Below are 10886 nucleotides of genomic sequence, written 5' to 3'. Positions count from 1 at the left end.
CTTTATGTTCATGACAGGTGTTATGTCATGTTTATGACAGTGTCATGTCAGTCTTATGCACACCCCTTCAAATAAAGAGTTACCCCATTTGGTAATAAGAATAATTTCAAAACAGAAAAACTATGTAGACATGCAAAGACAAAACCCAAACGACTGGCAGCTGTGATGGGGGGTTTCTACTGAGGGATGCTGAATTTTTAATAATCCAACAATTCTGTCATTTGCATTTGTGAAACTAAATACTGAAACCCATTTACCACAAATTTGTGGTTCTCTGTGTTGCTTTAGGACATAAAATACAGAGAAGTTTAAGATTGCAGAGAGATAAATGTTAAAAAGGGGGATGAACGAACACTTTCCCAGAGCACGGCATGAAATCAGTCAAATGAACAAACCACAGTGAACTCATGAACTTTGATGAGGAGACACACCCACCCGGTCGGGTGGCGGTCCAGCTCGTTGAGGACGGTGTGGTCGCAGTACTCGAACACCAGGTGAAGCTTCCGCTTTCGTCTGAACACTTCGATCAGATTCACCAGGTTGTTGTGCTTCAGTTGCTGAACAGACAGAGCACAGGACACCGACGTTTCAGTCAGGAGAAAACTGGACGCCCCGGCTGACAGCGGCGTCTGCGCTCATCCGACAGCAAACGGGAGTGCATAAACATGCCGTTGCCCCTGACAACCTGCCCTATTTATGAGATCCTGGTGTCCGGGGGACCACCAAAGCCCCCCCACCCACCACCCACCCTCCGCATGACTAATTAAAACGCTGATGAATGCACAAACCTGTCTTTTGTTCGCTACAAAGCAGACATGATTTTTTTTACGATAGAGTTCAGTTTGTATTGTTGAGGGACTTGGATTAATTTTGACTCCATAAAAATAATATTTATCAGGTAAATTAAAGCTAGATCTGTTGCAATGAGCAATAAATCAATTCATCGCATGATCGATTAAAACAAACTAAATAACTTCCTTTTACACGATTAATCGTTTCTGCTCTCTCTCTAACAAAAACTTCAGTCTGCTGCTTTGGTCTCAACAAGCCTTTATTTTGAAGGACAAGTTTGCTTACAGAGACTTCATAATTCATTTTATGTGTTGTTTTGTTGATTTATTTTGGATATTTAAAAAATATCAGTGAGAAATTAAAGGTTTATTGGCCTTTGAGAATGTGCGTTATTACGCCATTACAAGTATATTACTCGAAAATCGTCTCAAAACAACAATATTATTTTTTACCGCAATAATTTCTGGGACAATTTATCATCCAGCGAAATTAGTTAACCTTTTTTACTTATTTATTTTTTGCCGTATTCAGGTCGCTTGTGATGCAGACTGTTTTCACCTTGAGCATCCTGATCTCCCTCAGCGCGATCTTTTTGATGATGGGGTCGTCCTCAGACTCCACGAACTTCTTGATGGCGACGATCTGCCCGGTGTCCCTGTTTCTGCACTTGAAGACGACGCCGTACGACCCCTCGCCGATCTTCCCCATCTTCTCGTACTTCTCCATCCTCGGCCGAAGTTAGGCAAACACACACGCACACACACACACACTTTGCATGCAGGGAGGCGGGAGCTCCCTCTGCAGCTGGAAAACAAGAGGGAGAGGTTTGGCACTCGGAGGGAAAACAGAGAGCGAGAGTGAGAGTAACCTGAGAACACCGGCTGCTTTTGTAGCATTAAAGCACAATCACCAAACAGAACTAAGTTTTTTACTTTTATGAACACTTTTGCATCTCTGCATCACACACACACACACACGCACAGGTTAACATGCAAAACGGAGCTGATTGGACAAAATATTTTTTTTTTTTTTTTTTTTTTTTTTAGATCCATCACTGAGCAAAAAGCTCGGCTGCCTGTTACCTAACAGCGTGTTAAGGCTTCTCTGTAGAGACCTAAATGCTCAAGATAACCTTTTAAACTCCCGGTGAAAGATAGAGATCCGGAGAACAGTATACCGTTTCTCCTAACAGTTGGATTGCATAAGGAAACATTTGCAATGCAAAGTGTGTCGGGTTATTTCCCTTGGGGGTGCAGAGAAAGAAACCAGAGTGAAGCAGCAATCAAAACAATGCACTTCAAATAAGAAAATAGGGCGGCTTAAAAAAAAAAGGAAAAAAAAGGTGCAAATATCTACTTTTTTTTTGTATATTTGTAAAAAAAAAAAAAAAGCGATTTCATATAGGATGGGAAAGTATAACCATACAGAATATTAGGGAAAAAATGCATTAATTTCTGTGACAATATCAACAGGAAATGTTTACTCCCCCCCACCCCGCCAAATTAAAGCAACACTTACCGGTTTGCAGATGTTTATTCAGGTTCCTCTGCTTCCCCCCGTAAGCAGCCTGGTGGACGGACAACCGCAGATCAACTATCCCACAGCTGCCACAGGGGGATGTATTTAAGGCCACAAGTCAGAAATAATTTACTCCTCTTCCAGTCGAGCTTTTCAAAATAAAACACCATCCCCCACGTGTTTCTCTGGAGCGCTGAGCTCGATAAGCAGCAGCAGGTGATGAATGACGGGGCTGGGCTCCCTGAAGCTTTGTTTGTCATAAACCATCTGGGGAATGTTAAAACAATGAACTAGATGTTCATTTTGTTTTTAGTGGAAAGCTAATTCAGGAGGTGAATTAGCTTTAAACAGGAGGTGACGCAACAATGTAACATTTTGTATCTGAACCTTGTTAATACGCATTGATTGGAGCTTGGCAATGCTTTGTCAAAAAGAGACAGCCTTTTTATTTAAAAAAAAAATTACATAGAAAAAAATATTTTACTCCATACTGATCATTTGATTTTCAAAGACGATAAAAGAGTGACCCCCCCCCGACCCCACTGAGGGACAAGGGTGTTCAGAAAATGGATGGATGGATGGATGGATAAAAGAGTGAGAGGTTAACGTGTAACCTCTGACTTACTCGTCCAAAAAAAGCCCCAAAAAACAATTACATATTGTAAAAAACCTTAAAAAAGAGAAAAAACATGCATCACTCTCTGAACTACAGTTTGCAAGCCTACAGAGTGTTAAGCTGCCAATTCCAGGTTTAAACTGTTCAGACAGCCACACCGACCTGCCATCATCAATATTCGTATAAATACATTTACATTTATATTACCTGAATGACTTCGAGCTTCGCGTTGCGCTCCAGAAAAACTGCAAATATCGAGACCAATATGAACGGCTCAATAAACGTAAAAACAGCCACGAATGAACGCGTCCGTAAAGTTGGGCAAGTAAACGCCATTATAATCATTAATATTAAGATAAACGTCCCAAATCTGTGGATTCATCCGAGTTGTGGAGCCGCAGAAGGATTGATGTGCGCTGCGCTCTGACAGCAAACACAGGGCCGTAACGCAGAACCTGGAGGCTGGGGCACGGAGGGGGGGTAAAAGACATTTTAACGAAAAGTAAATAACCTTTGAGCATGCATTGAATATATTTTTCATTAAGGCCACATTTCTGTATTAAAGGTTGGCTGCCATCCAGTGGGAGCATGCTCCTCCCGTCTGTAATATTTTACTTTGTATGCCCTGTATCTTATTTTTCTTTGTGTTTTTTTTAAATCCCTTCACTATGGACATTTTATGTCTGGAGTAAAGATGAAGAAAGAAAGAAGAAAGTATATTCTATATAGTATATATGTATGTATTTTCACTTTCTTTGAAGACCTAAACTCCATCTTAATGTGAACACTTATTTAAAAAAAATACACTGAATGAAGCAGAGCTAGAAAAGGTCAACTCTGCGTTCCTGCCTGGTTAACAAGCTGGCGCCTCTCCTGCTGCTCAGCTTTTATTCTGAAGGTGCCATCAGCTGACTTCTGGTTCACTCTTACCAGTGACTACTTTTGACACATTTATGGCTCTTCAAGCCAAGTTGCTGTGGCAACAGAGGACTCCACCTACTGAGACAGGGGAATAAAAAACTTTTCCACACCTGAGATCATCACATTCATGAATATATTTCACTCCAAGTAACAAAAACTCCCAATTACAGTATATTAATTTAGTGATGGTCAGAGTTTTCATGTTTACTTCTAAGGTGAGGAGTGACATCATCCATCTGGTGACGGACAGGAAAACGCATCACACTGGGACCAATTAGTCAGAGAAGAGACGACCTAGAAAAGGGGAAATGATGTAAACAAATACTCACTTGTTTTCTCTCTTCCCAGAGGAATCTCCAGCGTTTCCACTCCTCCGATCTCCCGTCACAATAAGAAAACCAACAACTCGCTTTACCATGTTAAAAGCTTTTTTTATTACAAAAAGTACATATTAAACATTTTGCGAAGGGAATGCAGAGATGTTAATAAAACCAAGCACTGTCCCTCAGTTTGTCATTTTGTTTTAAATTAAAAAAAAATGTACAAAAGTGCTTAAATGGTGCAAGTAAAGAGAAGTAAAAGGTCTATAAAAGAAGAGAGTGAAGAAAAAAAAAACATGTACATTTTATCCAAGTTCTAAAAATGCAGCAGAGCAGGAGATGCAACTACATTACACATCAGATAAAAAGTAACCCACAGCTAATCAGGAACTGATCACTAGGTAGTTAATCCTGATCCGGCATAAAACTCGAACAGTCCGGAAACCCGACATTCCCAATGAGTGAAGATGAGGTTAATAAATATTGCTTAAATAACCCACAAGGCTCCAGGGTTTCTATAAAAGTGATCCGTTAGCTCTGACTGTAAAATCTCCTCCTGAGCCTCCTGGTGTCTGTCACTAGCTATGATTATGTGTGACAAGTTAAAAAGACAAAATAAAAACGATTTCATCTCCCACTGTTTCTAATACAATCGCAACGTGTGAATTTTTAAATGGCACTTTCCGTCAGTAAAACTTTCAGACAGCTTGTTCACAGTGCTAGAGGAAACTGTCGGGTACGGTAAAGTTCGGTTTACGTCTTTCCAGCTCGGAGCGGTTTTCCCACGATGTTTGCGTTGAGACGTGCTTTACGGTGAACGTCCCTGATGGTGTTAAGGCTACGCATGAATCCACACTGAAGAGGCTCCTCTTGCACTGACCAGCGGTTTATTGTCAACAAAAGCTCCCCGGTTGTTCTCCGTTTCCCTTTGAAAAGGTCCAAATCTCCCAAAAACTGTGGAACGTTATTCGCTTTTTTTCTAAGATTGACCCATTGTCCTGTCGGGGGGGATCAGTAACTGTTCTCGTGACCTGCTAAAATGTAAAGGTTGCTCAGAGCCGACGGGTTGTCGGTCGGCCGGCTCTCCAGAACCACCACCCTGATGGAGACACAGGCAGAGAGAAATGGAGAAGAAAGTGTTAAAGCTAACTATGAACATTTCATCTAAGTGCAGCTACAACAATCAGTGGAACAAAAACCAACCAGTTTAACCAAACAAAACATGCTGATCTGTTCAGCATGCTAAAACTGTTGCAGGCTAATTTTTCTACTCCTATGATTAGCCTGTTTAGCATAGCGCAGCTTAGCAGTGTATGACTATTTTGAGCGCCGTAATGCTAACGCTATTCAACTTAAATTGAAAAATATCGAAACTTTATATGCTACAAATTGCAAAGAATTTCTCTCCTTTATGAAGAGTTTTTTGTGCAGTAGTCTAAGACTACTTTTATTTCATTATTATTAAACATCAAATACATCAACCTACTAGTGGGACTAGCATGGAAATTAGCCACTTGGTTATAATCTCACGTATTTTCATGTAAATGTTCATCAATACATAATGTCCCTCTTTAAAACAGTGAACATGATAAAAGACAAAAATATATTTTAAATGGTGTTATGTTAGTTTTGAAGGTAAGGTAATTTTATTTCTATAGCATTTTCAGCAAAGGAAAAACAAAACAAAGCAAAAGAAGAAAAAAAATAGAGTTGACAAAAAACTATACCTGCATGTCAAAGCTATATATAAGAAATCAATATGAAAATTCTGATCAATGCATCTCTGCTAATATGAACCGCCTTGATTGATCTTAATGTTTGCTAACCTGCAGTAGTTGTAATATAATTTGACTTAAAACAATTTAGTGACTAGATAGTTTCATCTCGTTTCCTCTTTTGTCCCTCAAGCTTCCACTCTGCAACAGGAAGGACACAAACGTTGCGTTTCCATCCTCCTGAGACGAGCAGCTGGCGAATCAACTAAGGGAAACACTAGAAACTAATCTGTCCAAAACATCTCAAATCACCAAATATCAAAATTCTCTTAACTTTACAAAATAAACAAACACCTACAAACAAGGTGCAAAAATTATAGACAGACGAATCTGACGGCTTTCTTCAAAAAAAAAAAAAAAAAGCCTTCTGATAATCGAAGTGCTCTGCCAGCTTGACACTAGACATGTAGGACGTGGCGAGTGTATCACTCTGTCAGTGTACAGACAACAGTCATGCATGTTAAGCAACAGTATGATGTCAGATCAGGATGGGGGTCACTGCGCCGTCAGATACAATCTGTCTCGTGGTGACAGGAGAGCAGCTTACTGCAGCCTATACTGTCCGTTCCATTAGATGAAATTACAGAGCCGTGGAGACACAGAAACCAGGCTGGCAGTGCCCATGCGTCGGTGAATAAAACATGGGGGGTTGGGCAGCGGACGGAAGACTTGCTCTGGTGCCACGGGCTTCGTTAGGCGCCAGCCGCAACCTCACGCCACTCCTTAGAGATCCACCTTCACCCAGTGCGATGGGGTGGAAACTAAATCATCTTGCTTAACTTCTAAGGTTCAGAACGTCTTTCACAAAAGTGACTTTGTTGCACAGTAATACTGAAAACCCATTTTCTCCCTCGAACCCGACTGTCGAATATGAAGCAATGATTTGCAGACTGATGAGGTCAGCAGTTGATTATTCAACTCGTTTACTTATTAAGCTGGGAACAGCTACTGCCTGATAACATCTGAGGATTAAGGTCACTGTTCCTGAAGCTACGGCTGGAGCAGATAAAAAGATATTTTGATACCAAGACAAAAAGGTCAACAGACCGTCAAACCTCGACTGCGCTTAAATACAATCGCCAAGCTACTCCGTTTTGTCAGCAGAACTGGTTTCGTCTTTACTCTGCCATCTTCCCTGCTAAGAGTAAAGTTGTTGTTTTATGATCGTGAGCCGTGTAAAACCGAGGAACTATCGAGGCAACAGGCCTGGTGCAGACGTCTGTAAATCGTCTCAGAAAAAACTCAAACGTCAGGAAAATAGGGGGAAAAAAGCCAAATCTTTGTAGAGAAAGGCAATAAATATGAAGAGAGAGGCTAAATCACAAATCACAGAAGATAAACGGGAACTTTTTCTAGGTAGTGGAAACCAAAGAGACACAAGGGAAAGTTGGAGACTGGAGATGCTGAGTTGATGGAAATACTGAAACAAACAAAGTCTACCAAACAGTGAAGAAGGAGAAAAAAGGGAAAATTATTTTAAAACAATTCGCTAAAAATGTATCTTGACCATGTCAGGTAGATTTGTCCTAATCGGTTTTGTTTATTTGAATGTTAAACTACGTTCATGCACAGAGGTGTCAGCTGTAAATAACTGCGCTAACCTGTCGGATCCCAGGAGGCGGAAGACTCTGCTCGGATCGGAAATCTCCTGAGTCACCTGGAAATTAAACAAGACGGGATTTTTAATTGACAGTCTGACACACTGAAATAGAAACAGAAGTGGTATAAGTATATTAAAAAATAACCTTTAACTTCAAAGAGGCAAAGCTTTCGCATAGATGAGATAAAGTGTACTTAATGTGTAAATAAAAACACGTCTCTCCAAAATGCTCTGACTGAATTAAAATCAATAGAATCGGCAAAAATTTATAGCAGGGTTTCTTCTAAATAGTCTTTTTAAGACCATCACAAATGGAATTTAAGACCTGCACCACAACAGAAAACCTCATATTTTATAGAGTAGTATTGCAAATCTTTTTCCCCACATAACGCACACATTGGTGAAGACCAACGTCTTCCAGACAATGCCGATAAATGTACACTTTTACACATGGACGCAAAAAAGCTAGCTAGGTAAGGCTAAATTAGCAGCTAGCTAGCTTTAGTCTCAACCGTCTCATGTTACAAAACGTGAATTGAGGCTCAAATGTTTGATAGAAAAGTCCCACAAGATTAAATAGTTCTGCGTTCTGTGATTAACACATTTAAGGTCAACTTCCATTTTAAAAAAAAATAATGTAAGGTCTTAATTTTAGATTAATTGATTTAAGACTTAAGGATGCATGGACACCCGGTATTAGAAAATGTCTAATAGGATGAGAAAAATATATTTCCTCAATCTGCCGAAACGTAAAAATGTGTAATGCCCCCTTAAAGCAATCATAAAATATAAATAGAGATGAGTAATTTAGCATAAAATAAGTGTTGGTTTTAGTTTGGTTATTGATAATTTTTCCACATTTTCATTTCCTACTTCACACCAAACCAACCTGGAGTGTTTGCTTCTTGACAGAAAAACGTTTCCTCCTGTCACTGTATGTTGAAGCCGAGTCTGTACTCAACAAGTGGATCAGACGCCACATGTTTAAGGAGAGTTTGTCTTTTTTTTTTTTACCATTTGTTTACCAAGAATGGGTGCCACCAACTGCAAAGTGCAGAGTAAAAAACACAAGAAGCCTTTCAAAAGTCTCAGTTGCTGACATGTCATGAATACTTGTTGACAAATGTGAGATAGTGGATGGGCGACACCTGCGAGGTGTAAACCCTTGGCCCGCGGAGAGACCTGATCTGTTTAAGTCTCAAACGACTACAAGGTCTTGGGTGTTCAGAGGAGCATCCACCCGAGACCAGCATGGGTCGCCAGGCCTGAACCCCCCCACCCCGCTGGCCTCCTTTAATGTCTTATGAGAAGAATCATAACGAGACAAAGGCTGAATTATTTAGTGCCGCTCCCTGTTGTGTGACAGGTTGTGTTTATGAGCGAACATGAATTTTACATGGCTACTGACGTTTTTAAAATCCTTGCTATGGGAGAACCGTAGAGTTGGGCCGGGCGCACACTTAGAAAAGACCTTTTAGTTTCAGCTGACTGCTCAAAGGCCAGCTCCGACGCAGGCGGCGCTCCTGCGGGTGGCCCCTGCCGCCGGATCCGCTTTCATCAAAACGACGCTTCACCTCCCTGTGATCTCTTGAACTTTTATTGTGCGGTTTTGCTTGACTCGTGATCGGGTTCACAATGAAGCCCTCCGTGAAAAGGAGAGCAAATTCATTACTTCGGCTGGACACAAAGACACTTTGTCCGGCTCCACCTGAGAGCAAGTGGCTGGGGATCGACGACGGCAAGTTTGAACGCAGAAACGAACGAGACCCGAAGAGATGTTTGTTCGTTTTTCCAGCGATCGGGACATAATTCAGAAATAAAATGTTGACTAATGCTAGTTTTAGGTTCCTAATAGAGCCGGGCATTAAATTGATTTTTCTTGTTCACCAACGCCCTCCGAAGGTTTTCATCCTACCATCTGGCAACGATTTTTTTGGACTTTGAATTCAGGTCAACTCACAGAAATAAAAACCAGGTTTTGAAAATATTTTCATTTGTCACCTGTAACATCTTTTTAAGAAAAGAAAGCTTAAAAACTGGTTTGGTAAGAAAAAAAATTCGTAGTTCCTAATATAATTAGTAAATGGAGTGGGGGAAAAAGAAGATAAACTAGTGAAGACTAAAGCAACCATGCCAAATCTGCTTTTTACTGTTTCTTAAAAGGTTTCACCCAGCTTTAGTGGTTTTATTGTGTCTTACCTCATTGGACTTGAAGCTCTTTCCCTGCATGCCATGCTTCCAGAAGGCCAGCACGCTGTCATGAAGGCACACTGCAATAAACGAGCACGAGTTGCCTCACAAACAGACATAACTCCAGGAAGCCAAAGAGACACAGGAGACATGACAAAACCCAACAAAACCACCCAAAAAGGGTTTCAACTAAAATTTTAAAGGTCCAAGAAAAACAGCAGCACGTGTTTCTAACCAACCTCAACATTCAATATGGCCGCCACATTTGAATGGTTCCCACTGATGTGAAGGTAGACTGAGATCTTACCGACAGCGCCGATGCAGAAGTCAAAGCTGAGCTCAGAAGCCAGTTTCTTGTTGGACTTCAGTTTGCCCTGAAGATTGACGATCTTTACATTTTCTAGGAAAAGGATTTTAGAAACCTGCCGTCACATTTGTACATATGAATCCAATCTTTGGGGGGGAAAATGGTAAAGGAAGTAGCTATAAAATGTAAGGCTACTCACTGTCTAAGCACACCAGCACAGTGTCTCTCTCCAGCTGTGTGACATGGATCGCATCCACTTGCTGATCAGCTGAAAAGGCAAAACGGGAGAGTAAATAAAAGTCAAGTTTTAGTTTGTTTGGATTATTAGTTGATTTCAAACATAGTTAGAAAGTAAAAAACAAAAAAAAATTATGTAATAGACAGAGAGATCGGGACAAAATGGTGATCTTTTCATTCCAGGTTGGATTTTAATACATTTTTTTCTTGCTTTATTTAAAAAAAAAGAAAATCACAAATTTTCAAAAGATGGTTTTTATTTCGATAGCCTCTTTTGTGGGATGTATGATGAGTGTTATGGTCAGGCTATGAGAATTTTTGTTTAATTACGAGACTATAGGGATAATATTAGTAGAATACAGATGCAATTTTACCAGAATATATTAAAATTAAGAGAAAATTTTCATTTTCATGAGGGAACGAAAGCTTCCAGAATGATAAAAAAAAATCAGAAATGATTGTAAAACTTGTATCAAAGTGTAACTTCACAAGATGCTCAACGTTCCTCATTTTGATTTTTCTGGTGACACTGCAACCTGCAGCTATAATCTTGTAAAAAAAAAAAAAAAAAAAAAATTATTTTTTAAAATTTAATAATAAATATAATAAT

The 10886-nt window shown here is 40.0% G+C and overlaps 2 protein-coding genes across 9 annotated transcripts in view; both read right to left on the bottom strand.

The window, feature by feature from the left end:
• cdkl1 (cyclin dependent kinase like 1 (CDC2 related kinase)) overlaps positions 1-2529 on the bottom strand; it is a 19097-nt gene extending 16568 nt beyond the window's left edge. The window contains exons 1-3 of one of the 2 annotated variants that reach the window (XM_015031718.1): positions 2311-2529; positions 1351-1596; positions 436-557 (exon numbers count right to left, since the gene is read on the bottom strand). In XM_015031718.1, coding sequence (XP_014887204.1) covers positions 436-557; positions 1351-1518 — 290 coding nt within the window. In that variant the 5' untranslated portion in view covers positions 1519-1596; positions 2311-2529. Of the gene's footprint in view, positions 1-435; positions 558-741; positions 754-1350; positions 1597-2310 lie in introns of those variants that run through there. The other variant, XM_015031716.1, reaches the window with a different exon arrangement.
• A 1728-nt stretch (positions 2530-4257) lies between these two features.
• map4k5 (mitogen-activated protein kinase kinase kinase kinase 5) overlaps positions 4258-10886 on the bottom strand; it is a 39565-nt gene continuing 32936 nt past the window's right edge. For all 7 annotated transcript variants that reach the window (XM_015031708.1, XM_015031709.1, XM_015031710.1 and 4 more), the window contains 5 exons: positions 10239-10307; positions 10040-10132; positions 9742-9812; positions 7544-7599; positions 4258-5266 (listed from right to left, as the gene is read on the bottom strand). In XM_015031708.1, the coding sequence (XP_014887194.1) occupies positions 5179-5266; positions 7544-7599; positions 9742-9812; positions 10040-10132; positions 10239-10307 (377 nt within the window). In that variant the 3' untranslated portion in view covers positions 4258-5178. The remainder of the gene's footprint in view (positions 5267-7543; positions 7600-9741; positions 9813-10039; positions 10133-10238; positions 10308-10886) is intronic.

Source organism: Poecilia latipinna, unplaced genomic scaffold, assembly GCF_001443285.1.
Source record: "Poecilia latipinna isolate Pla-1442-1.1 unplaced genomic scaffold, P_latipinna-1.0 Scaffold215, whole genome shotgun sequence".
NCBI classification, from domain to species: Eukaryota; Metazoa; Chordata; class Actinopteri; order Cyprinodontiformes; family Poeciliidae; genus Poecilia; species Poecilia latipinna.
Note: the sequence above shows the minus strand (reverse complement) of the source record. Positions and strands in the feature narration are given on the sequence as shown.